General features: G+C 41.8%; 8 protein-coding genes across 9 annotated transcripts; 2 read left to right on the plus strand and 6 right to left on the minus strand.

Annotated features, from left to right (window-relative positions):
- Positions 1-4,393: 4,393 nt before the first annotated feature.
- LOC108051059 (microspherule protein 1) lies at positions 4,394-6,470 on the minus strand. The gene is made up of 3 exons (XM_017133009.2): positions 6,109-6,470; positions 5,304-6,039; positions 4,394-5,244 (listed from the first exon to the last, which is right to left on the minus strand). The coding sequence occupies exons 1-3, from the start codon at positions 6,366-6,368 to the stop codon at positions 4,510-4,512; spliced, it is 1,731 nt and encodes a 576-aa protein (XP_016988498.1). The 5' UTR covers positions 6,369-6,470; the 3' UTR covers positions 4,394-4,509.
- Positions 6,471-6,750: 280 nt separating this feature from the next.
- LOC108051060 (protein prune homolog 2) lies at positions 6,751-9,491 on the plus strand. The gene is made up of 4 exons (XM_017133011.2): positions 6,751-6,963; positions 7,029-8,240; positions 8,307-8,417; positions 8,482-9,491. Exons 1-4 carry the CDS (start codon positions 6,959-6,961, stop codon positions 8,600-8,602), a joined length of 1,449 nt encoding a protein of 482 aa, XP_016988500.2. The 5' UTR covers positions 6,751-6,958; the 3' UTR covers positions 8,603-9,491.
- On the minus strand, positions 9,484-15,266 carry LOC108037533. Its single transcript, XM_044457758.1, has 19 exons — positions 15,218-15,266; positions 14,976-15,170; positions 14,219-14,855; positions 13,908-14,160; positions 13,729-13,847; positions 13,321-13,388; positions 12,679-13,065; positions 12,347-12,621; positions 12,135-12,289; positions 11,875-12,037; positions 11,727-11,816; positions 11,604-11,663; positions 11,290-11,447; positions 11,040-11,125; positions 10,533-10,985; positions 10,209-10,480; positions 10,000-10,154; positions 9,691-9,943; positions 9,484-9,619 (listed from the first exon to the last, which is right to left on the minus strand). Exons 1-19 carry the CDS (start codon positions 15,264-15,266, stop codon positions 9,527-9,529), a joined length of 3,921 nt encoding a protein of 1,306 aa, XP_044313693.1. The 3' UTR covers positions 9,484-9,526.
- LOC108051062 (gustatory receptor for sugar taste 64e) lies at positions 11,552-13,531 on the minus strand. 2 transcript variants are annotated; one of them, XM_017133014.2, is made up of 9 exons: positions 13,446-13,531; positions 13,321-13,361; positions 13,188-13,262; positions 12,679-13,065; positions 12,347-12,621; positions 12,135-12,289; positions 11,875-12,037; positions 11,727-11,816; positions 11,552-11,663 (listed from the first exon to the last, which is right to left on the minus strand). In XM_017133014.2, the coding sequence occupies exons 1-9, from the start codon at positions 13,529-13,531 to the stop codon at positions 11,580-11,582; spliced, it is 1,356 nt and encodes a 451-aa protein (XP_016988503.2). In that variant the 3' UTR covers positions 11,552-11,579. The 2 variants fall into 2 exon arrangements, with proteins under 2 accessions (XP_016988503.2, XP_016988502.2); XM_017133013.2 differs by having other exon boundaries at positions 13,321-13,388.
- Positions 15,267-15,427: 161 nt separating the features above from the next.
- On the minus strand, positions 15,428-17,385 carry LOC108051044 (gustatory receptor for sugar taste 64c). Its single transcript, XM_044457646.1, has 5 exons — positions 17,277-17,385; positions 17,025-17,219; positions 16,090-16,726; positions 15,603-15,855; positions 15,428-15,544 (listed from the first exon to the last, which is right to left on the minus strand). The coding sequence occupies exons 1-5, from the start codon at positions 17,332-17,334 to the stop codon at positions 15,428-15,430; spliced, it is 1,260 nt and encodes a 419-aa protein (XP_044313581.1). The 5' UTR covers positions 17,335-17,385.
- Positions 17,386-17,519: 134 nt separating this feature from the next.
- LOC108051047 (gustatory receptor for sugar taste 64b) lies at positions 17,520-19,176 on the minus strand. Its single transcript, XM_017132985.2, has 7 exons — positions 19,137-19,176; positions 18,686-19,075; positions 18,384-18,544; positions 18,045-18,322; positions 17,824-17,989; positions 17,683-17,772; positions 17,520-17,621 (listed from the first exon to the last, which is right to left on the minus strand). Exons 1-7 carry the CDS (start codon positions 19,174-19,176, stop codon positions 17,526-17,528), a joined length of 1,221 nt encoding a protein of 406 aa, XP_016988474.2. The 3' UTR covers positions 17,520-17,525.
- Positions 19,177-19,369: 193 nt separating this feature from the next.
- On the minus strand, positions 19,370-21,311 carry LOC108051046 (gustatory receptor for sugar taste 64a). Its single transcript, XM_017132983.2, has 7 exons — positions 21,116-21,311; positions 20,869-21,060; positions 20,619-20,813; positions 20,386-20,552; positions 20,053-20,330; positions 19,546-19,798; positions 19,370-19,459 (listed from the first exon to the last, which is right to left on the minus strand). Exons 1-7 carry the CDS (start codon positions 21,309-21,311, stop codon positions 19,370-19,372), a joined length of 1,371 nt encoding a protein of 456 aa, XP_016988472.1.
- A 236-nt stretch (positions 21,312-21,547) lies between these two features.
- Positions 21,548-23,609, plus strand: LOC108051045 (gustatory receptor for sugar taste 61a). The gene is made up of 8 exons (XM_017132982.2): positions 21,548-21,692; positions 22,072-22,263; positions 22,326-22,520; positions 22,576-22,742; positions 22,807-22,929; positions 22,988-23,142; positions 23,211-23,463; positions 23,529-23,609. Exons 1-8 carry the CDS (start codon positions 21,548-21,550, stop codon positions 23,607-23,609), a joined length of 1,311 nt encoding a protein of 436 aa, XP_016988471.1.
- The last annotated feature ends 763 nt before the right edge of the window (positions 23,610-24,372 follow it).

A 24,372-nucleotide genomic window follows, 5' to 3' on the forward strand; every position in this document is an offset into this window, starting at 1 on the left:
TCATTTTCGAAAGGGTTTGCGAGCGGCCTTGGCATGTTGGATCTTGAAGTGCGAAGCGGGTTCAAATCGAAGTGGAGTTAGATAACTTCACGTCTCGACAGTTTCCGATCAGTTAAAAAATGATTAAAATACCCCAAGCAATATGCGAGCAATTTTTATCGAGACAAATAAACACATCTAATAATACAAAAAAAATCTCCAGGCAATTCGCAATTTGAGTCAGCGAATTTTGCTGGAAGCGTAAATATTTGATAGTCAAGGGAGAAAGGCCAAGTGCAAAGCTTTCGATACCCTTCGCTGGAGGGAGAGGCATTATCTAATTAAAAGCGGAAGAGAAGGGGGTCTAGATTCCGTTCCCTATATCAATGATTCAGTTCGGGGTTACCCACCTAATTAACACACTTTGAAACGTTTACTTAATGGCAATAACTTTGAAATTTAAGAGTAGGCAACTTTGTAAAAATTTATATATTTACTTATTAGTGATTGTTCTTATGGTTAACTCTCTATTAATAATATAAAACATGTAAGCTTTAAAACAAACGCAGCTTAGAATATCTAACCCCATAAATTATCTTTGATTGCGAGATTGTTTTGGATTACTTGAACAACCATTCCCCTGCCCTAAATTGTTATACTCTCAAATAGGGTATGCAACCATATTCATAATCCATTAGAAGCCAACAAAACAAAAAACAAACCTAGAAACAAAACAACAACCCGCCAACCCACACGGATAATAAAAGTCCGGCATATGATTTCTGGTGCCGTATCTATGGCCATCTGTATCTGTATCTTTTGCTCGCCTTGTGGCTCGAATTAATTAAAAAATCAAAGTCGTTGTAATTATTTGTCTCGACTGCAAAAAGTGTCTGGCACTCGATGGTATCTGTATGGTATGAGCCCCAACAACTGCTCTCGAGATCTTAAGACCCGAAAGTGGAGTTGCAAATTGAACTTGCTTTATTTTGGCGCCAGAGCTGCCATTGTTGTTGGTAAATATCAAGTGCGTGGGCGACTCGGAGTCGCTTGTCTAATGGAGCACCGAACTCCAAGGCCTCCAGTCAATTTTTCTGACTGACTGCCGCCTGATAGACCGATCATATCGACTGGGCCTACTACTCGTATATAGACGATGCAGCTGACGTCACACGGCATGAAATCATTTTCGAAATGTAGGGGATAGGGATAAATCAGCGAGCATTCCATGAATAATCATAGACGAACGAACGCTGAAGATACAATATATTTGCCAGCTAGTTCAATAAACAAAGCCACACGGCGATTCAATTACCAATGCAGCTCACAGCGTCTGGACTTTGACTTTGACGACCCACTGTGCGTATGAGCGACGCGGAACAAAACTATGTTCAGTTTTGTTTGGGGGTTTCGGATTATTTATGCGTTACATGCGAAACACAAAGCTAAATTTGAATATTTCACATGACGCATACGGTTGACATGCGTGTCTACGACAAATGTCGCTCCAAACAGAAGCAGCCACGCCCCCTGCCCACTTTTAAGTACAGGAAGAAATATATTTAATTTGTGGTTACCTTAGTTAATAATTTTGATGAAAAATTGTGATGAACAAAAAAATCTTGATTTTTCAGAAATAGAAACTAAAATGTAAGAGAACTCATTATATAATATACATTTTAATTATTTTAAAGACTGTTATTATATTTAGTGTTTTACAGGAAAAAGATTTTACTTAAAAGCACAGAAGAAAATATATGGAATAAGGGCACATTTTTTCCCTTTAATCACTTATAAAATAATTGTAAGTATTAATAAATAAAAATACATTTTTAACATTTGAAAGGGCTTTATATTTTTTTTTAGTGCATCTCATACCCCTCCAACCATTGACAATTGAAATGAAATTGATTGAAATGCGATTAGCAAAATGAATATCAAACTGCAGCTACAACAACAAAGACTGACTAACGCTATAAATGTTTTGTTTTTTTGAATTGAATGTAATAGTCACACATATGCCGGCAGGTGCCTTATAAAAAGGGGGGAAATGATTTTGGCATATTTCAATTCGGCAAACTGTTCAGTAGGCTATTTTTATGGCCCCGACTTCGATTGCTTTTTGGCCATTTTCCTGCAGAGTCACGAAATCTTTGGGGCGCTGTGACAATTTTATTTGTTTACTTTATATAATGCAATGAGATAATCAAGGCATTATGTCAGCCCAACTGGGCCAAGCTCGGCTCAGGTGTTTTTTTTTTCAACAGGAGAATTATCACTAGATAAATCATAGAGCTAAGATCTATGGCTAAGCTATGATCTCAGCGATCGAACTGTGAAAGTTCTGGCTGTTTTGGCTTAGACCCCCACGCAATGCCAGCATAAAATGGAGTGGACGATGGTGCTCCACTTCGGACACTTTGGAGCACGGTCATACACTAGGAAAATTATTCACCCTGAATGTTAGAAACTAACCCGTGATTTTAACACACCATTAAATTGATAAGTTCTTTTTTTTGGGTTCAAGTTATTAAAATTCTTTCATTAATTAAAGAACATTTCAAACATTGCAGTAAAAGAAGACGTATTATATTTTTAATAAATCAATAAAGAAATAAAAATGTAATAAAAATGTGTAAATAAACACTTAAGCAAAACAAACTAACAGAAGTTATTTGCATTTAAAATTTGAAATCCTGGAACTTGAATTAAGAAAGGTTTTCTCAATTTCTTATGTAATACAATGTTCAAGAAAATTGTATTTTCATAAAGTAAATGCAATTTGTTATTTGGCGATTTTATTTAATCAAAGGAAAATGTTTTTCCAAGTGCAAGAACAGCATGACCTACGCTAATAGGGAAGAGAAAGATCTCGCGAAATTTTAAACTAATTTTAGCAGTTGCGACATCGCCAAAATATCGGAATATCAAGCCAGCAGCAACAACAAAGGTTCGCTGAACTGCACAAAAGATACAAAATATAATAATAAGACAAAGCCGGGCTTCATTAGCCCCGACATCAGCACACCATCACCATCACCATCATCATCGAAGAAAGCAGCAGCCGAAGAAGATTGGCCGGCGGACAAAAAATGCACACAAATCAACGTTAGAATTTGGAATTCCACTGGGAACAAAGCGGAGAAAGATGGAGAGTTCGGAGCGATGGGAGGAGGACCAGCGAATTCCCGGTACACGGCCGAGGTAAATTGACTTTTTATAGACAGTGACAACAATTAATTATATTTTAATATGCTGCGCAGCTTGGCTTATTAGTTTATAGTATCAACAATACAAATTAAAGAACCCCTCGATCGGATCGTATCGGATCGGAATCCGAACCCAAACTCGACCTCGAAGAAAGGCCGCCGCAGAAAGTCATCGAACTTTCTCCCTGTTCTTTCGCCGGCTAATTTCTATATTAGGTGTCATGGTTCCCGGCTGTCGGTGGCTCAATTAATTACCCAAACAGCTGCTATCATTTATAACTCAGTCGGAGTAGTCAATCTCCCCCGATCTGTGATCAGTGATTTGTTACAATTTGTAAGGGGCTGTATCCACACGGCTCCCAAGGCGCAAGGTCGAACAAATTTGCCTGAACACAATCGCAGAGATCAGCAACTAAATTGCCGTGACAAGTGAACCCCTCGAAGTTGGGAACCCAGAGGCCCTCCAGAAGAAAGAACATTATACAATCGCGTGAGTCTTCTCAGAGCTGCGAATCTTTGTTGCTTAATTCACCTTTGTAAACGTCGTCGACGGTGACATGCGAACAGAATGGTTATGGATAGAATGGTTAGATGGATGGATCTGTGGATGGTGTGTGAGTGTTGCCTCTTAGCCGCCACTTTCCAGCGACTGAGCTGTAATTAATAGCAGCTTACGGGTTAGTCGCAAATTAGCCACATGACACAGCGCCCGCAGAGTCGTAAAAGTCCGGAGACAGAGCCGAGACGGTTTCTCGTGGGCAGAACTGACCCCATCCGGGAGAACTCTCGAGCTCTTTAACCACTTCCCCTCCACTTCGCAATCGATGGTTGAAGCAGTCACCAACAGCTTCCGTTCGATTGGAGGCCTTGCGGTTGTCGAGTTTACAGAGTGGGCGTTTTGTTTAGCACTCTAAATTACTTAAAATACTTAAAGTTGATTAAACTCATAAAAATGCTAATAAAAATAATTAAATGGCTTTTAAAGTTTTAATGGTATTCGCCTAGAGGGGATTATTAAATGCTTAATAAACATATTTCACTATGGTGAAATAGTTTTATAAAATCATTTTTGTGTTTGTTAAAGTATTCCATAAAAAAAACGTATGGTTACAAAAACAACCAATAATTTGTAAGACTGATTCTAATCGTCACACAAAGTTTTACCCAAAGTTTACAAAATGCAAGTAAAAATATCAAAAGTTCAATACATTTATGGGTTGAACATATTGTCAATATGCTGTTTATTCCAGAATTCTCTTTTTCCTGCTTACTAAGTACTTGAATACATTAAAGACTCTTATCCAGCTCGCTCTAAGCGCAGCTAGTTGAGGGGATTCGATGTCTTGGCGCTCTCCTGGCGGATGGCGTTGATCAGCTCGTAGTTGACCAGGAACGTGAAGCGCAGCCCAGATATTTCCACAGTGCAGTTGTGAGCCAATCGCGCTTTATTGCCCGACAGCAGAGGAGTGCCGTCTATAAAAATGGCCCGCTTGCCCTCATTGGCGATAAAGAAGTCGCCATTGCTGCGCAACTTGATCGCACCCTGGCGACGCGAGATTTTAGCAGCCGGTCCCTCTAGTCCCAGATCCACATCCACCACACAGTCCTTGGCATCGCGGCCAAATGTGATCTCCTTGGAGCGCATAAGGTAACGCACATGGCGGCCGCACAGACAGGCCAGCGTCTGGTTGTCAAACTCGGATGCGGCCGTCGGACTAAGAACGGAATCAACTAGAACGCCCCAGCGCGACAGCTCGTTCTCCAGCAGGCGAATATCACGTTTGTTGCGACGATCGGCCAGAGCTCTCTCCATTTCCAGAGCTTCGTCACGCGGCTCATTCAAGTCATGCTCGAAGATTTGATCCTCTGCATCCGAAAAGCTAAGCGGCTGCTCATCCGTGCCGTAAAGAGGCTTCACCGACTGATCTGGCAAGAGGCTGTACTGCTTGAGAAGTAGCCAATGGTTGTGCAGAGATTTGGCAGTGCGGGCGCAGTAGAAGATTGAGGCGTTCTTGTCCAGAAGCTCTTGGAACTGTTCTAGCTTTGGTTGCTCCGACTGTGGGATTAAATTACTGATAAGTATGACTCTTGTTTTAAAGGGAATAATACACTTACGCTCTTGATGGTTCCCAAAAGATCCTCCTCCTGCACGCTGTACAAAGCCTTGCGCTGAACGGACTCCACCAGCTCGGGATGCAGGTTCCTCATGGCGGACACGGCAATCCTGGACACCGCAGGCTCATACAACAAGGCATACCAACGCTGCTGAAGTTCCTGCAAAGTAAACTTGCAGGAGAACTTCACCCCGCGATGGATAATCCTCAGATCGTTGGTCTGCTGGATGCCAATGATCAGGGCTAGGTCATCAATTGGCTTCCAGCGACCCAGATCCTTGGTGGCCATCTGGCCCATGGGACGACCGTTCCTGCGTTGCGATTTCTTGCTGGCAGGACGCACAGGACGCGATCGCCTCTCGCTGGCCGCAGTACGCTCCATAACGGGTGGCTTGGGATGCACAACGGCTGAAACGGTTGGAGTAACTGGAAGAGGCGTCGCCAGAGGAGCGGGCGTAGTAGGCGTGGCTAGGGGCAGGGAAGCAACGGTACTCGGTGTGCCCGGCACCAGGGAATCCACGGAGCCCGGTGTTTGTGGCGTATCCGGCGTGGAAATGGGTATATTCAAGGGAGCTAACGTGGTATGCGGCACGCCCACTAAGGCGGGATAGTTCTGGGATGTAGTCCGTGGTCTGCTGCTGCGATTGGCGTCTGTTCCTCCACGATTTGTGGGCACTGCGATGTTGTACTCGACTATTTCGTCATCAAAACGCTTCCTTTTAATCGTCCGAGATGAACTGTTCAATGGGCAATGTAAGGGTTACCAATTAGATTTTGGGACAAAATGACATGTGTTATCGGTTTACCTCCTTCGCTTTTGATCGTTTTGCAGTTCAATCGGGAGATTTTGAATCGGATTTCGTAGTGGTGTTGAATTATTAGCTGTACTTCCTATTATTGTTGTTGTTGTTGCTGCTATGGAGGCAACGGTAGTTGTTGCTGGCGTCACGCCTACTTGGATTAGTGTGCTCGCAGTTGCGGGGGGATTAATATGCACTGCGGGGGGGTTCGGGGTGGTCACGGGCACTGCATTTCCGGTGCTAACGGTGATCCTTGTTACCTCCATTGCTTAAAAAGGGTTTAACGGGCTAAAATTTATTTATTTTCGCGACGCACAACACACGCAGTGTGACCGCAGCAGCAGAAAAAAGTAATTTGGGTGTAAAGAGTTGCCAGATGGTCGAAAAAAGTGACACTGGCAGAAAAACGTTTTTTTATTTATCATTTTTATATTTTTAGATAACCTTCAAGAATATAAACATATTCCAAATGTCCAATGTGTGCTAACTCAGGGGTCGACTGCTTGAATTTGCTTTACAAATTAATGAAATTAGCTAATTAAAAGTATGAATATAAACCTATTTTTGAATTTTAAATTCTTACAAAATACCGTTGCCACCGAAAACAGTTGCCAGATGTCCCGCAAAACCCACGCTGTCCAACACTTCCACCCACACACGTCCAACCGTCTGGCAGCCCTGGTGCTGGAGCCCTCTCGAGAGTGTAAAATTTGTTTACTGGCATTTAAATATCCGCGAATTGAGGCCACAAAGCCTGACTCATAATTCGGAACCGATGCGCGGAGCTACTAGATGAGTGCCTGGATGAGCGGGCAGCCGAACTTTCGCACTAGCCACACAAATAACAAGGGAAACTATGAGGTAAATAAGCCTGCAGCAAAAACAAAACAGTGGATTGACTGTATATATGACTAATCGATTTGCAGTTTGCACTACGCGGAATCGGAATCTTCGCAGTCAGAGAGCAAAATGGACATCTCGGAGACGCCGACGGACTCCACGGGCGTCTCGCCGCTCGCGGATGATGCGGTGTCCACAGCTCCTGAAAAGAATATCCTGGAATTGGAGCATACAATTGACCATAATAAGGAGGAGCTCGAGTTCAAGACTGGCTCCGCCTTGGACAACAGAATACTGCGTCCGGAGATGCTGCCCCTGGAAATGATGCCACAACGACACACCATCGAGCGCACCCTGGCCAACAGTCATCCGTTGATGTCGCCAACCAACACGGACTCGGATTCCGAGCCCTATCAGGTGAAAAATCAGGAGAAACTGCAGCCGAGGAACAACTTTCCGGACGTAGTGCCCACCACGGAGACGGTGCAGGCGAAGAACTCACTGAATCAAGCCCGGAACAAGCCACAGGATGCCAAGGTCAGCCTGCTGAGGGCCAACAGCCCGGATATCCTCAGCAGCGAGTCGGATGCGGATGTGTCCCAGTACTTGGCCGCCGTGGAGTCAAACTTTCAGTCTGTCTCCCTGATGCCCAATGGCAATGGCAAGAAGTCTAAGCGTAGCACTACACTTCCTGGCGGTGAGGACATATCTAGCTTGGATTCCATCTCCAATCACAGCTTCGATGATGACGAGGACATCGAGCACAATCTGGCCTCCTTGAGTCCTTCGAGCTCGTTGATCGATGGGTTGGATGGAGAGGATGACGATGATGATTGCGAAGGTCCGGAGCTACTGCCCGACCATGATGACGACCTGGAACTTGACCTGGAGTTCGGCCTGGCCACTACGCCCACACCAAATGCCCCGACATCGGGCACGGGTGGCTCCACTCTGCCACAATATACGGCTGCTGAAGAGCGGCGTGATTCACGAAATTGGCAGAAGATCACTCTGCCCGATGGACGCACACGGGAGATCGACATGCGAGTCATTGAGCCCTACAAGCGTGTGCTATCCCACGGCGGATATCTCAAATCTGGCGGCCAAAACGCCATAGTCATCTTTTGCGCCTGCCACCTGCCTGATAGGTCGAGGGCCGACTACAGCTATGTGATGGACAACCTGTTTCTCTACGTGGTCAAGACCTTAGAGCAGCTGGTCACAGATGACTATGTGCTGATCTATCTGCATGGCGGCTCCAACAGACGGAATGTGCCGCCATTTCCCTGGCTCAAACGGTGAGTATTTCGCTCTTTTTGATTCTGGTGAGTTTCTAAACGAGTGCTTGGGTTATTCTCCCACAGATGCTACCAACTGTTGGACCGCCGGCTGCGCAAAAGCCTAAAGCATATGTATTTGGTGCACCCCACATTCTGGATCAAGTCGCTGGTGTGGATGGCGCGGCCTTTTGTGAGGTTAGTGGACAGCAAATGAGTTTAAATTTGGTTTTAATTTAATGTATACCTCTTTATCCTCCAGCACAAAGTTCTGGCGCAAGCTAGTCTACGTGAAGTCACTGGAGGAGCTCGGCCTGCACGTGGTCGTGGAGAAGGCGGCCATTCCGGAGAAGGTCAAGCAATATGACGCCAAGCGGCACTGAGGATCTGCAATGCCGATACCCCAGACTTGTTTTACTCAAAACGCTAATGCAAACGCAACGCATTCATGCCACACTCGCTACTCGAGCCTCTGCATTCCCCATCTTCAATACGGATTAAGGCCAATCCTCCAACCGACCGTTTGCGCTCTCTCGCTATGCTTTAATTTAAGATCTCAATCTTTGTGATACTTTATGTTTGCCTTCTCTCAGTCGAGTCGAATCCCCCCTCCTGCATTTTTCCGTGTGAAGCGTAAAGGCGTTCAAAAAAACATCGAACAAGTTTTTGTAGTTCTTTATTGGCAGTCGTAGAAATCGTATTAGTAGACACAGACTTACTTGTGCTAGGATCCTATATATACACATACATACATAATGATACCATGTAGTTATCGTGTAGCTTCCGCTTCATATATTTTGTAATGGAACAGACATACATATGCAACCAGAAACCACCAAACTTCCTAACATGTTACCTTTATTTGTAGCTGCAAAAAAGAAACACGAAGTTAAACAAGATTGTAACACACACCTAACTAAATTTAATCATAAGTAATTGAAATCTTTAGCTGAATTTTGCATCCAATATCGCATATTGTATATTCGAAGCGTTCCGAGCACGACACTTTCGCTGACACTGAGAGACCCCATGCCAGCCGACAGTAGGTGCCCCATTTATCTCATCCACCATCAGAGTTAGCCGATTAGCCTGTAAGTGAACTAGCGACCATTCTTTGTGAAATCTACACACGGACACACGTAGAATCTCTATAGCGGATAAAGTGACGTACAATTAGGCAATGTAACCGATTGATATTAAGAGCGACATTTTGTTGGTTTCCTTTTACCGCTTTAAACAAACAATAATAATAAAGTGCAAGATGATTTTTTATTTATTATGCAATAAATCTTGTGATAGTCGTCGTCCTACGAGTAATAGCTCTGATCGCAGTCCCACAGGTCGTTATCCTCGTGAAATTGGATGAGTACGAGTTCGTAGGTGACTATGGTCCCAGCAACCTGATTGTTTTCGCCGGAAAAACTGGTAATAGTGATATCTTATCTATACATTAATTTTTTTTATAACTTACACTCAACACCAGCTTTCTTGTAAGATGAAAAAACTTCATTCCGCTGAGTGCCACCTCATCGCTGATTACCTCCTCCGTAAATCTCTTCACCTCTGGACACCAGGACTCTTTCGGCACGCAACGTAAATACCTCAAAGTTAACCGGGATTCGTCGTGAACGCTGGCGGAGTACAGTGAAACCGCCAGAGTGCGACCGATGAGAAAGATGAGAGAGAAATAGAAGTAAACTGCGTGGGCCACCGAAGGCATGGTGCTAAGAAAAGATTTTAGCAATGATTAACTTAATTTCTTTCAAATTCAAAAACTCACTTCAAACTTCGCAGCAACTGGACGCAAATGAAATATAAATTATTTGAGAAAGAGACCATTGTTATGAGGGAAATGGCATCGTCCATTTTGTCGCATAATATGCATATGTTCCTGTATTGAATGCGACGTTCCGACCAGTAAGTAGGTGCCATATTCTGCAAGTTATCATTACTTAAAACAAAAATAAACCATTTTAGTAGAACCCTGACCATTCCTTTAAAATTTCGCAAGTCATCGTTGAGCTGTCGAAACTTGGATGTCAATCCAATGCTGACAATCATCACAAACATGTCCATGTAGTTCCATATGAAGGTCGAATATATATTCTGGAACTTGCCCCACATAGCTAGGTAAGTTGAGTAGCTGGCCACAAAGAAGATCTCGTCGTTGGTGCGCAGAAAATAATTCTGGATAGGATCGGCGGTTCGGTTGCAAAACGATGCATAGTTTATAGCCGATATCATGCTCAGAATGTGTTCCGCTAGAGGGAAAAAGGGTTATGAATTAAGAATCTTCTAAGATATTTAACCTACCTAAAGATAGCATCATTCCCACCAACATAACCATCGAAATGGTATGACCCATCTTCCACTTGGCCAACTGCGTTTTATACTGCGGCAGATCCTTCTCCACTGTGTGCCAATACATCATCAACTGGGGCCATTGCCTGGCCAGATTCAGAGCCACCATGAGAACCAGCAGCACGGATCCCCGGAATATGATCGGCTTAATACTGTTGAAACTAATTGGGTTGTTCAATACCTTAAACAATGATAGTCCAAAGTTGACTAAGCTCGAGGCGATGAAAACCAGTGAGAAACAGGTGCGAATGTTTCGCCAGGAGAAGCTCAGATTCGATGGATGTTTTCCCGTCACTCCTTTAACTGGCATCATGGCGAAAAACTCGGCCACGAGGAGCACCCTGCCCACCGCCTGGTGGAAGCTTCCATCGCTAAGGAAGACCTCCTTGTTGCTCCGGGATAGCTCTATTTAGGATATGGTTCTTAAGTCTTATTTTTGTTTAACTATTAGTTTCTTACTGGGTAAATTACTCCGCACTTCGTACTCATTATCCATCTGGTTTTTGTAGGTTTCGCAACTTTCCTGAAAGGCTTTCTTTCGGGCACTAAACAAGAGTAAAATTATTAAATTAAATTAATTAATAAATTAATTTACCCTATGAAACATACAAATATATATTGCAATGTAAGAGTTTCCTACAGACCTTTGTCTTTTTGACCTTTTATCGTATGTTTTCCCACTACATTTGGAATGTTTTTCCACACCCACCTCTCGTGAACCAAATCCAGTTTCCTAACCAGTGGTGTCCTGGTCACCTTCTTTCTCAGCCGGCGCAATTTGCGCTCCAGCTTGGGCAGGAACTTCATAGTGCAACCTTCTGAATCCACGCGCAAGGGCAAACTGCTCCAAAGGATTGGCCCAGTCAACTGAGTTGTCACACAGCAAGTGCCCAATGACTATTAAAAACACCTGTTGTTTTGCACTTATCTATAATTAAGGAACAGCAACAATAAAAGTACATATTTTGCGGGTTTAGCCTTTTGTCCCTCCCACAAAGTTCAGCTTTCAAAGCAGCCGGCCACCTTTTCCTCGCCGTTGAACTGCAGCAAAATTAGTTCGTAGGTCACGATTGTACCAGCCACCTAAAGATATAGTATAGTTATATAATTAGATATTTTTCCACATTTTTTTTTTGCGACACAAACCGAAATGACAACACCGCGTGTGAGACGAAAGAATTTCATGCCTGTCAGAGCCACATTGTCCATCTGAACTTCTTCAGAAAATCGTTTAAGCTGGAAATTCGGAAACGATAATGCAACTTTGGGTATACATTTATATATCCTTGCTTACCTCATCGCACCAAAACTCCCTGGGAACCAGTCGAAAGATGACCAGAGGTCTCTTCGATTCATCATTGATACTGGAGCTATATAGTGACAGGATGAGGGTACGACCAAGTAGATAAGATAGCGAGAACCAAAAGTACAAGGTATGCAATATCGAGGGTTTCGCCCTGGAAAAATGTATTAAAAATACTGATTGGCAAAGGATCTTATACAAACCTATTTGTATAAATGCAAGTTATAATACATTTTACCATGTGAACTTACTGCATGCTCTTGAGGATTTTCCCACAGATGAAATACAGATTGTTGCTGAAGCAGAGTAAAGTAATGGTGGATATGGCATCGTCTACTTCCTCGCACAATTTACAAAGGTTCCGGAAGTTAACTCTACATTGCATCCAGAAGTCTACACTGGTGGGCTAAAAAGGCGTTATATTTAATCTATTCTGTTATATTTCCCTAATCAAAATCCTTACCAATCTGGCCTCCCTCATCATATAATCATTAAGCTGCCGAAATCGAGCAGCTAAAGCCACACTAACAGCCATCACGAAAATATCATTGAAGTTCCAGGCAAAAGTACTCAAAACATTGACCACTTTTCCCAGCAGTCCCAGGAAATGGGTGTAATCCACAAAATAGAACACCGTGGAGTAGTTTAAATACAGGAAGCTGTCGATGGGATGACCCGGCCAACGGGGACAGGAGTTCACATAGTAACCCATGGACAGCATGCTCATTATGTGTTCCACTTAAAAGTAAATTAGTTTACATGCTAGATAAATAAAATAAATATATAATCCCTTACCCAAAGAGCAAGTGGTGGCCACAATGGTGATTATCTTGATGTGCTGGGCCAGAGATCTGCGCTCCTTGGGCGATTTTAGAGGAGGCAACTTGGCCTCCACCAACTGCCACTCCTGAGCAAGTGCTGGCCACTTTCTGGCCAGTTGCAAAAACGACAATGATATTAGGAATATCGACAAATAGAAGATAAGGGTCTCCACGGAATCAAAATTAAATGACACATTCGTGACGTAGGCCACCAGATAACCGGAGGTTACCCCAAAACATAGGATGGTGACCAAGGCGTAATAGGTTCGAATACCAAACCAAGTGAAGGTGAGATCTTCAGCGAACTTGGAGCTCACTCCGCGAACTGGCATTAAAGCGAATATCTGCGCGATGATGAGGACTAAAAAATGCATAATATAGAAGAAAAAGATCTCAAATTACATTGAAATAAAAGTGGTGCGAGTCTTACGGACTATGAAAGACTATAAAGTTAATTAATGTATTGTGTCCCTTTATTATTACCTGGTTTAATAGCTTCTTGGAAGGACCCAATGTATTTGTAATCCTCTTTCCTTATCCGAAGAAGCCAAGCTCTAACTATGAAATAAAATAAAATACTTGTTATAAATCATAACTAAAACCTAGTAAAACTTACTTTGAGACAACTGAAATCGCCTTGAGGGCTTTGAGACGACTCTGTATTTGATGATTCCCAGAGTGACACTGACAATTACAAATATTCAAATTTCAATTTAAATGGTCTTAATGGGATCCACCTACTCGCTGCCAACGCGTGATCTTCGCCAGAATTTGATGCGAGCGATGCACCTGTGCCGCTTGGCAGGATCTCCAGTGGTCCTGGCCATGTTCCGTGCTCGACTGACGGCCAATCCTTCCCTGACAAATGGTAAACCCTCAATTTGCTACTGGTTACCCCTAATTGATGGCCTCCATGCCAATTGTGTGCTTATCTATGCATAATCTTGTGCAAATACGAAAAGTTGACAGTCCTGGAAGGGCTTATAAAGTATGTATAAATGAAAATGAAAATGATAAACGGAACTAAGAGAAGAAAATGCTCATGGAGGAGCCGGGTCCACGGCTGCAAATGCTCTTCTGCACCACGACACCTTCCATTTGGCGAAAGAGCACTAGTTCATAGCCCATTAAGGCAGCAGCCATCTAAAAAATATTAATTTTTGAAACTATTTAAAAAAAATTACAAGTTTTTCGAACACCCACTGCAAAGATGAGCCTTCTGGTGAGATAAAAGTATCCCTTTCCACTGAGGGCGAAGGTTTCATTGCGGAGCATCTCACTCAAGCGCTCCAGATCATCACACCAAGAACTTGAAGGTACTTCATAGAGGGTATTGGAGATATCCTTTACCTCTTGGGGAATCGAGGAAGCGGCCAACATCATGTTCATTAAGCGGGTGATCACATAAAGTAAACAGAACCAGAAATAGAGCTCGTCCATAAAAGCGCCTTTTACTCTAAATAAGAAGATACACATTTAATTTTTAATATATAGTAAGGAAAAATTAAACTCACTGAAAACTATGGTAGACTTGGACACAAATAAAATACATATTTTGAGCGCAGGAGACCAAAATCAATCCAGACAACTCTTTATCATAGAGCTTCAGCAGGTCATCCAGATCCATAAAGTCGGAACGTATTTCCTGCCAAAATTCTTTTCTCATTCCCTTTCCCAGATTCTGGCGAATGCGCCAGTTTAGTTGTTGGAATCGAATCCTCAATCCCCGACACATGAGAACCAGGAAAATATCCCCAAAGTTCCAAACAAAAGTCATGGACAAGGTGCTCCATTCAATGAAGAAGACCATCCAGATTTTATAGTCGAAGACCGAGAAAATTTCCTGACGTTCTCTTAGAAAATAGTTTTGCAAGAAACCCACTTTTAGATTGCAATCCCGCAGCTGTTCGTAGTTGCTCCAAACAGCACTGCCCACATAGGTGAGGTGTTCACACAGGGCGGTCAGCAAAAGGACTAAAGCCCAACGCCTAAGGATGCGGTTGAAATGAAGTCCTTCGTAGCTACCATAGCAGGGTTTCAGGAAAATGCGCTCACACAGTGCCGTTTGACGAATGATATGAGGCCATCGGCGAGCCAGGTTTATAAAGGCTCCAAAACAAAATATACAAATTACACTGAAACTTAGAGAACCTGGAATAAGTATATTAGAAAATAATAAAAGCAATTAATTGGGAGTTAAACTAATACAATATGCCGTTGCGGTTTTTATGGTAATCAAAAAGGTAAATGTAATGCAAAACCATAACTTACCTATAGTGTAGAGCTTAAGGCCATTGCTAAATACCATTTTAGCTGAGAGCACAAAATCACCGATGACAAAAATGGATACCACCACGAAAAATAGAATTATCTGGGAAAACCAGCGAAAGCGAACATTTTCCGGCTTATTTGTAGGCCTAACTCCGGAAAGGGGAAACACTCCGAAAATCCGAGCCACGAGCAGAACTGAAAAGGCAAACTGAAGGATCCGACCTATCAAAAACCACACTCACCATTGCCAATTGCATAATGCAGGGTATTCTCCTGCACGGACCGCTCCATCTGAAGTCCATGGACAGACAAATGGCTCTTCAGCAGGAACTTGATAATTGAGACACCTCCAACAAAACGTTTTAGACACGCATTGTATTGATAGTTAACATCTGACAGGTGCGATTGATTGGGTGCCATTACAGAAGGTGCAAAAAAATGGGAATCTAAATCTAGGAAAATATGCTCTTGGAGGAACCCACGCCGCCCTCGCAAAAGTTTTTCTGCACTTCGGATCCTGCCATTTGGTTGATCAGCACCAGTTCGTAGACCATCAAAGTAGCTGCCATCTAAAGCAGATAATTAAGATCTTCAAAATGTATTTCAATAATGTTTATACAAACTCACCGCAAATATTAAACGTCTAGTCAGTAAAAAGTATCCCTTTCCACTGAGCGCAAAATGATCTGAAAGAAAAATCTCATTGAGGCGCCTCAGTTCCACACACCAATACTCAGTGGGTATTTCATATAGGGTATAGGATATCTCCCTGGCTTCTTGGGGAATAGAAGAAGCTGCAAACATCATGTTTAGAACTCGAACGATGACATAAGAAAGGCAAAACCAGAAATATAACTCATCCGCATAGTTGCCTTTTGATCTAGAAAGTTAAGTAAGAGCAAATATATGTTAATACATATTCATTTGGAATTTGAAATGGTAAGATTATTGAAATTCTAAAGGATATAAAGGCTTTAAAAACAGGATATTTCAAAAATTACATTACATCAATTTATATTGTTTCTATATATACAGTTTCTAAGACGCATTTAGATAATATTTTTAATCAAAATAACTCACTAATCAAAAGAACTCACTAATCAAAAGAACTCACTGAAAACTATGATAGATCTGCACACATATAAAGTACATATTGTGGGCACAGGAAAGAACTATCAACCCAGATAGTTCCTTGTCGTAAATCCCAAGAAGATCACTGAGATCGAGAAGATCTGACCGAATCCTCTGCCAGAACTCATTAGGCATTTGCATCTTCGCATGCTGTCGGATGCGCCAGTGCATTTGCTGGAATCGCATTTGCATACCGCGGCAGATGAGGATTAGGAAGATGTCCACAAAGTTCCACACGAAGGTCATCGACAGGGTAGTCCATTCGATGAAGGGTATCCACCAGGCGGTAAAGTGCATGACGAGGAACAGTTGCTGTCGCTCTCTCTGGAAATAGTTTTGCCAAAAGTCCGTCTGCAACTTGCATTCCACAATGGCCAGGTGATTGTTGTAGAGGGCACTTCCCACATATGTGGAGTGCTCGCAAAGAGCAGCCACCACGAGGAAGACTCCCCAAAGTCGGAGGCGACTGGAGTAGCCACGCCCATAGCAACAATCGTAGGCGGGCTCCAGGAAGATCTGCTCACACTCTGCCGTCCTGCGGATGATATATGGCCAACGGCGGGATAACAGCAGGAAAACTCCGAAGCAGAAAATGCAGATAACGCTGAAGCTGAGAGATCCTGGAAAAGGAAGGCAGTTTCATAAGCATTAAAGTATTTTATATTTATGGTTATTTGTTTTTTTTGTGTGGTATTTAAAATATATCGGATGAATAAAAGAAAAGGTATATTTTAAGCTATCAAGAAGGTACCATATTTTAAAGATATTGAGTTGGCCAGAAACCTAAGATAATATAAGTAGTATAGTTTATTGATAATTAGCCAATAAAACCTGTTGACTTTGTTGAAAATAAAAAAAAATTTGAAGATTTGAATAAACAAAAAATAACAGATTAGAATCTACAAACTCTTGACCCACCTATGGTATAGATTTTCAGTCCATGATCGAGCACAACTTTGGAGGACAAAGCGCAGTCCACAATAGAGAAACAGAACAGGACAAGAGCAGCAAGTAAGGATAAAGAAATCCAGCGGAAGGTGACCTTCTCTGGGCGGGAACTTGGCCACACCCCTGAAACTGGCAAAACGCCAAAGAACTGGGCTAAAACCAGTACTGAAAATAGTTTAGATATTTAAAATTTATAAATTAAACCCTTATTGGAAATCTTACTTGGACCGATTCCATGCTGAAGCGTGTTTCTGGTGCCTCTTTGTCCCGACTGCTTCATGGCTTGGCTGTTTGCTGGCAAATGGAAAGAGGTCCTTCCAGTCCAAAGGACACACCATAAACAAGGGGGCGTATGCCAGTCCATTTGCAGATTAGGATCTTGCGAATGCGGATTTGGTGCAGGTGCATGGGCGTGACACTTATGACTAAATGTGCTCTTGAATTGGAATTTTGAGTGCTAAATTCCGGGATCTAAAATTCCCTGCAGTATTGAGTCTTTTGCCTGATGGAACCTTGGTTAATGACATCCGATATCATGAGCTCATAGGTGATAATTGTGGTGCCCATCTGAGGTGGGATAAATTGAGGTTATAGGCATTATTTTTTACATTTTATGGTTTGAACTCACAGCCAGGACAAGTGAGCGGGTGAGGTAGAAGAATCCGCTGCCAGAAAGAGCTGTCATATCGTTTCCCAACTGCTCACTAAAGCGCTGAACCTGTATATGAAATATTAATTATTAATTATAACTTAGGTTTTTTATCACTACCTCTATGGACCAAGCTCTGGAGGGCACATCCCGCAAAGCCGTGACAATCTTTCGTTCGTAATCATTTATAGAAGATGCCACAAAAATAGTTAGCAAAGTGCGGACCACGGCAAAACCTAGGGAGTACCAAAAGGCCAACATCACCAGGAAGTCAACTCCTATGTTTCTGTTTAAAAAAACAATTGACTTAGTTGTAACTTGCCAAAACCTACTTAACTCACTTGAAGCTGTTGAACAACTGGAAGCAAATAAAGGACATGTTATTGCCAAAGGCCAGGAGAACCAGTGGAGCTATTGCTGCATCCAAAAGATGCACAAGTCGCTTTAAGGCCAGGTAATGTTCCCTTACTTCTGTCCAAAAAATCGCTGGCATTACTTTCCTATGAACAGCAGCAATTCTGCGATAGAGCTGATGAAATCTGGCAGCCAAACCAATGCCAATGCACATGATAAAGCAATCGGTGAAGGAGCGCGGATAGGCAATTGTCTGGTTAACCCACTAGAAATATTTTTAAAAATAATTATAAATTAAAATGCTTTTTTTTTGGAAAGCAAACCACCTCTAAAATGGGCAGTAGCCAAATGTGATAGGGCAGGATCATGTAAAGATGGGGACGCTCCCATTTGTAGATGCTCTCCAAGTAGGTAACATTGATTTTGCATTGGGTGCGTTCCATATTGCTTAGATGAAATGAGTTGAGCAGGAGGAGACAATGCTCCACTGAAAAGGATATTTAAAGAATTGAATGTTTTAAAATAATAAACCGATCACATAAACTTATTAATTAACATTTTGTTTTTACTCCTCTTCAACCTCAGAGTTCCCAGAAAACTTCTCTCAGGGTTAATACCCTGTACTCACCCAAAGCCGATGACATGACTATGGCAAATACAATATAGATGCGCTTTTTCATCTTGTACTCCCCGTAGAATCTATAAGGAACCCTTAGGAAGAGCTGCTCCAATCCATGCCAGGTGCGCATAATTCTGGGCCATTGAATGGCCAATCTCCAGAAGAAGAGGTGCTCCAAAAGGCAGACAATATACAGCGAAAGCGTGCTGGAGGTGTGAAAGTTAATGGCCACCTTGATGACATAGTTGATCACGGTTCCAAATTCACAAAGATTGAGGATTAAAATGAGGCAGGAGTAGAAAATGCGAGGGGAAAACCAACGAAACCGGATATCGGACACATCCAAAGCCCGCACATTGCTCACCGGCAGCAGGCCATATATTTGCGAAATAAATAGAACTGCGAGGGCATAATATTTAATATTTATTTATGATAATACGAAGTGAACAGGATTGCAAACCTTTCGAGACCGCTCGATGGAATGTCTCGCCCTGCGGCATGGCCAAACTAACACTAACCACTCACTTGCCAATCTGGCGTGCCAAAAGCCCCCGATATATAGCCGAAGGGGGCGTGGCGGCTTTAAACGATTTACCCACTAAGTATTTACAACTAATTGCGGCGCCTGTCACATTCACCTGACATGACAAATGGCCAAGGAGTGGGCGTTCCACTACCACTTGTTATTGTTCATCAGGCGCACAAGGGCAGCAGTCCTTTGCGTCGATTGGGTTCATCGAATTGCAACAGGACCAACTCATAGGTGACAATGGTGCCAGCCATCTAATAAAGGGTTCAAAAGAGGTAAAGGGGTAAAGAGATGCAGAGGTGTGAACATAAACTAGCATTCTATTCAAAGGACTACTCACTCCAAAGAGCAGACGACGCGTGAGGAAGTAGAACTTCTTCCCGGAAAGGGCGACTGTCTGCGTGGTCATCTGGAATATCAGTCGCTCCACCTCCACGCACCAACTGCGACTCGAAACCCTCCGAAGGACTCCCAATCCCCTCCTGGATTCCTCATTGATGTCCGCTGCCGTGAGGAAAACAAAGGCCGTTCGTCCAATGAGATACAGAAGGGAGTACCAAAAGTACACATAGTTGATGGGCCAGCGAAGTTTGCTAAGGGTTACAATTATAAAATATTATCACATTGAAAACTGCAGAAAAAAATGTTTTATAATAATATTGAATTTAATATAAATCACACATTTTTTAAATTTGTCTGTAAAGGTTTTACTTAGTGAAAAAAAACTAAAGGAAGAGGTTTTTCATCTTAAGCTAAGAAGGTCAAATAATAAATTTCGAAATCCTTTAGATTCACGAATCAGTCTTCTAAATTCTAAACTAAATATTTTTTTTTTGTGTAGACTCACTTGAAAACATTAAGCAGCTGGTAGCACACAAAATATAGGTTATTGACACACGAAAGCAATATAAGACTGGACATAGCATTGTCCACAAATTCCAGTAGTTCGCACATCTTGACGTAGTGCTCCCGGATTTGGATGAACACCGATTCAGAGACCTCTTCATGTTCCAATTTACGAATGCGAGCAGTTATTTGCTCAAATCTGTAGGACAAACCCTTGCTAATCATCATGATGAAGAGGTCCATGTAGTTCCAAACGAAAGTACAGGCTCCGTTGACTAACTAAAGGGATAAAATCTTTATAATAATATACATTTTTTTTAGTAAGAGGATTTACCAGCATCAGAGCAGCGATGATGGGACTGTAGGGCAGAATCTGAAACACATAGTCGTAGTTTCTTTGAATGTAGTTATCAAAACTGGCCACTTCGGTTATATTGGTGCACATATTTAGACGACGCTTATAGCTCAGAATAGCCGAAACTTGATATAGAGCATGTTCACCTAAAAGTTGAAGGGATTTATTAAATTTATTTATTATTATTTTAATAAACTATAATAAATACCCACCCAAAGACAAACCAATTATGGCCAAGGCAGCAAACTGCACACGTCGCGAAAGATTCCTTTTTGGTATTTCGTATGGTGGTTTGGTGAAAACCATTTCAGTTTTGGTCCAGTATCGTATAACTGTTGGCCATTTTTTTGCCAGTCGAATAAAAATCACGTAGGCACTTAAAACACAGCCAAAGAAAACTAGACCCACTGATTAGAGAAATGTTATAAATAAATAAGATTATGTAATATATCTTAATCTCACCAAAGTTTTTAGCGGTAATACCAATTAAAATCAGGTGACTGAACATGGCCAGAAACAATGTGGAAGTGGCAGTCATGAAGATCAACGTGACAATCATGGGCAAAGATTTGTAGGCAAAGCGAACGCGTCGTGGATTGGGTTCTCTAATGCCCAACAATGGCATTATAGCAAAACATTGGGCCAAAAACATGACTGAGAATCGGAATTAGAATTGAATTATACTTATAAATGTTCGTTGCCCACTCACATGGATACACAGCTCTATGGAAAAGATCTAGTTTATCATAGTTAGGCAGCCTCTCGCTGGCCAATATACTAAATTCCAGATTAGATTCCTCCACAAACTTGGGTGGTGGAGTTACGGGTTCAGCCAAAATCTCCACTGATTTAACTCCATTACCCTTACTAGGATTTTTACGAAAATTCAAAGTAGGTCCTTTCATGACGCCTGTCCTTTTTGCACTGACACGAAATGCGAAATTGAAATAGGTCCAAAGCTTGTCATGGGCGGAGTTGAAGTGGAGCACCGAAAGCCCCACAATGGTTTTGGCTGCACCGTGGTGACCGATTGAAGTGCCACTAATTACGGGCTTTAGACTAAGCTGGTTGAAGGATGTAAACAATAATTACGAGACACGTCCGAGTTAAACGGTGCTAGTGGAGGTCAGACTTGAGCAACATGTCGAAGGCTGCGGATAGCATCCTGAAGCACCTGAAGGTGCGACGCCAAAAACAACGGGCCATCCTCAAAATGAGATGCCAATGTGCCAAGGGAGGACTCGAGTTCGAGCAGCTGGACACTTTCTACAGAGCCATCAGGCCATGTAAGTTATCAGGCCTTTTTTTTAAAGTTAAGGCCGATTTCCGCTTCGATACTGAGCTTAAAAGTATATCTAACAATTTAATTATTTTCTTAGATTAAAAGCTACTTTTAGTTTACGATAAAGACAAGAAATCGAGCCCCAGTAAGCACTTAACTTTTATATCCTAAATCTAATTTCCAAAAAAATTTGGAACTATATTATTATATAGTTTTATATATTTTTATATTATTATGACTTAATCCCGAAAATAATAAGAGTTATAATATTGATTCTTCAAGTTAAATTGTTGATATGGATATCCCAACGAGTATAATATATATAATATATATATTTTCTTTAGATAACACCCCAAATATTTTTTACATTTCTTTGCTTTCAGATCTTTGTGTGGCCCAGCTCTTTGGAATTATGCCAGTATCAAATATTCTGAGTCGCGATCCGCAGGATGTTAAATTTAAAGTAAGGAGCATTGGCCTTGGAGTCACTGGTATTTTTCTGATTCTTGGTGGACTTAAAACCTTAATGGGTGCCAATCTTCTCTTTAATGCTGGACTCAATGCCAAGAATATGGGTGAGCTGTAATTTTAAGTCATCAGATCCCTAATATCTTTACCGATGTTATAACCACTTTAGTTGGCTTGGTCTTTCTTATCGTGGGCATTGTCAACTGGTTGAATTTCGTTGGCTTTGCTCGTTCCTGGTCGCAAATAATGCTACCGTGGAGCTCCTTGGATATCCTGATGCTGTTTCCTCCTTATAAACGTTGCAAACGGAGTCTTCGGTCAAGGGTCAACATCGTAGTTCTTACAGTGTTCTGCTTTGCCATAGGTAAGTCATCTTCATTATTCTACTGATTACTTTTAGGAAAAATATTCCATTTTAGGAGATCATATTCTGTACTATGCCTCCGGTTATATCAGCTATAGTATGCATATTAGGCAATGCCAAACAAATCATTCCCGAATTACCTTTGGACATTATTTGGAGAAAGAGTTCTCAGACATTATGGTTCTGCTGCCCTGCAACATGTTCTCTATTTGCTATGGATTTGTATGGTTTATTCCATTTGTTTTAGATTTTCTTAATTTTTAAGAAATGTGTATTTGTATTTTAGTGGTTAAATGGATCGTTCACCGTTTTGTGGAACTTTATGGACATCTTTATAGTGATTACCAGTATTGGACTGTCTCAAAGATTTCAGCAATTTGCCGATCGAGTTCTGGCTTTGGAGGGTCGTGTAAAGGAATTTTCAAATTATAAGATATATATTTTTTATTAATACTCTTTCCCTTTAGCACGTTCCAGATGCTCTCTGGTACGATATCCGACGAGATCACATTCGCCTTTGTGAATTGACCAGTTTAGTGGATGACAGTATGTCGAGTATTGTCTTCGTATCCTGTGCAAATAATGTTTATGTCATCTGCAACCAGGCTTTGGCTATTTTTACGTGAGATATTTATTTGAATAGCTCTTTTTGGTAATTTTAGTATTATGAAATTAATTTGCATTCACCAGCAAACTGCGACATCCCATTAATTATGTGTACTTCTGGTACTCGCTGATTTTTCTGCTGGCCAGGACTGGCCTCGTTTTCATGACCGGATCCAGGATACACGATGCCTCGCTCCTGCCGCTGAGATCCTTGTATATGGTGCCCAATGGCGACTGGACTCAGGAGGTGCAAAGGTTCGCCAGTCAGCTGACCAGCGAGTTTGTCGGACTGTCCGGCTATCGTCTGTATTATTTGACAAGAAAGAGCCTTTTTGGGGTAATATTATATATAATATTATAATTTAGAGATTTTTGTTAACTTTTTTTATTCAATCCCCACAGATTCTGGCCACCCTGGTCACCTACGAACTTATGCTACTACAATTGGATGCAAAAAGCCACAAGGATCTACGATGCGCTTAAAAAATTGTATTAAAGAAAATATAATAAATTCATTAACTGGTTCTTTATATAATAAAAACTGTATATCATGAGAATAAAATGCATGATTAAATGGTAATCATATTATGTCTCCTTTGTTAAAAAAAACACTATATTTATTAATTTCATTTATTTATTTCCTTTGATGTAAGAATGTTTCACAAAACTAAGACTAATGTGGCAACTTATAGTAATAGCTGCCAGTGCCACTTCGTTAAAACCATAAATTCCCTGTAAAATGCGAGTTGGCTGCAACAGGAGGGCTCCTGGTTATTAAATGGCCAAAATGCTGCCCGGATAATTGGCCATTTGAAGTATCATTTCAATTTTCGGCCCAGCTGTCATTCGCAGAGGGCGAATCCACAAATGGGAGGGCAACCGAAGTCGTTTGCCATTAGTTTCAATTATTCTTACACATGTAGACAAACGTAATGTTTATGGCAACTCAACGAGTTTGGAAAGAAGAAGGTGAGGTTACCAATAAAAAAGGAGATGGAGCAGGTCCTTTGCCTACCAAAAAGAGGCGGAGGAATAGGAAAAGTTACCATCGCAGCAATCCGAAATGGCTTTTCAATTTCAGGACTCAGCCTTTGACACTTTGCCAATTAACACTTTCCTGGTTACGCGATTGCCATTTTTGTTTATGGTGGGCACTCCTGATCCTTTTGTTTAGGTGGAGCAACCCCGGGGGGCAATTATCCTGTCAGGAAGTTTTCGTACGCAGCCGAAGCAGGTAGCAAAACAA

The sequence above is a fragment of the Drosophila rhopaloa genome, unplaced genomic scaffold (genome assembly GCF_018152115.1).
Source record: "Drosophila rhopaloa isolate 14029-0021.01 unplaced genomic scaffold, ASM1815211v1 contig_163, whole genome shotgun sequence".
NCBI classification, from domain to species: Eukaryota; Metazoa; Arthropoda; class Insecta; order Diptera; family Drosophilidae; genus Drosophila; species Drosophila rhopaloa.

Coding starts and splice junctions, on each gene's coding strand:
- LOC108051044 (XM_044457646.1), bottom strand. CDS start 17,334: ATGAAGCAGTCGGGACAAAGAGGCACCAGAAACACGCTTCAGCATGGA. Junction 17,220..17,276: donor TCAGCATGGAATCGGTCCAA/GTAAGATTTCCA, acceptor AACTATTTTCAG/TACTGGTTTTAGCCCAGTTC. Junction 15,856..16,089: donor CAGATCTATCATAGTTTTCA/GTGAGTTCTTTT, acceptor TTAACTTTCTAG/ATCAAAAGGCAACTATGCGG.
- LOC108051060 (XM_017133011.2), top strand. Junction 8,241..8,306: donor CCATTTCCCTGGCTCAAACG/GTGAGTATTTCG, acceptor ATTCTCCCACAG/ATGCTACCAACTGTTGGACC. Junction 8,418..8,481: donor ATGGCGCGGCCTTTTGTGAG/GTTAGTGGACAG, acceptor TTTATCCTCCAG/CACAAAGTTCTGGCGCAAGC.
- LOC108051062 (XM_017133013.2), bottom strand. CDS start 13,531: ATGGCCAGGACCACTGGAGATCCTGCCAAGCGGCACAGGTGCATCGCT. Junction 12,622..12,678: donor GGCCACCACTTGCTCTTTGG/GTAAGGGATTAT, acceptor TTTACTTTTAAG/TGGAACACATAATGAGCATG. Junction 12,038..12,134: donor AAAATCCTCAAGAGCATGCA/GTAAGTTCACAT, acceptor ACATTTTTCCAG/GGCGAAACCCTCGATATTGC.
- LOC108051047 (XM_017132985.2), bottom strand. CDS start 19,176: ATGCCGCAGGGCGAGACATTCCATCGAGCGGTCTCGAAAG. Junction 19,076..19,136: donor CCATCGAGCGGTCTCGAAAG/GTTTGCAATCCT, acceptor ATGCCCTCGCAG/TTCTATTTATTTCGCAAATA. Junction 17,773..17,823: donor CCAGAGCTTGGTCCATAGAG/GTAGTGATAAAA, acceptor TTTCATATACAG/GTTCAGCGCTTTAGTGAGCA.
- LOC108037533 (XM_044457758.1), bottom strand. CDS start 15,266: ATGGAGCGGTCCGTGCAGGAGAATACCCTGCATTATGCAATTGGCAAT. Junction 10,481..10,532: donor GGGAATGATGCTATCTTTAG/GTAGGTTAAATA, acceptor TTTTCCCTCTAG/CGGAACACATTCTGAGCATG. Junction 10,155..10,208: donor TGCGAAATTTTAAAGGAATG/GTCAGGGTTCTA, acceptor GATAACTTGCAG/AATATGGCACCTACTTACTG.
- LOC108051046 (XM_017132983.2), bottom strand. CDS start 21,311: ATGAAAGGACCTACTTTGAATTTTCGTAAAAATCCTAGTAAGGGTAAT. Junction 20,331..20,385: donor TCATCGCTGCTCTGATGCTG/GTAAATCCTCTT, acceptor TTATCCCTTTAG/TTAGTCAACGGAGCCTGTAC. Junction 19,460..19,545: donor CGCGTCGTCTGCTCTTTGGA/GTGAGTAGTCCT, acceptor ACCCTTTATTAG/ATGGCTGGCACCATTGTCAC.
- LOC108051045 (XM_017132982.2), top strand. CDS start 21,548: ATGTCGAAGGCTGCGGATAGCATCCTGAAGCACCTGAAGGTGCGACGC. Junction 23,143..23,210: donor CAGGCTTTGGCTATTTTTAC/GTGAGATATTTA, acceptor TGCATTCACCAG/CAAACTGCGACATCCCATTA. Junction 23,464..23,528: donor CAAGAAAGAGCCTTTTTGGG/GTAATATTATAT, acceptor CAATCCCCACAG/ATTCTGGCCACCCTGGTCAC.
- LOC108051059 (XM_017133009.2), bottom strand. CDS start 6,368: ATGGAGGTAACAAGGATCACCGTTAGCACCGGAAATGCAGTGCCCGTG. Junction 6,040..6,108: donor AACGATCAAAAGCGAAGGAG/GTAAACCGATAA, acceptor CCCATTGAACAG/TTCATCTCGGACGATTAAAA. Junction 5,245..5,303: donor TTTTGGGAACCATCAAGAGC/GTAAGTGTATTA, acceptor TTAATCCCACAG/TCGGAGCAACCAAAGCTAGA.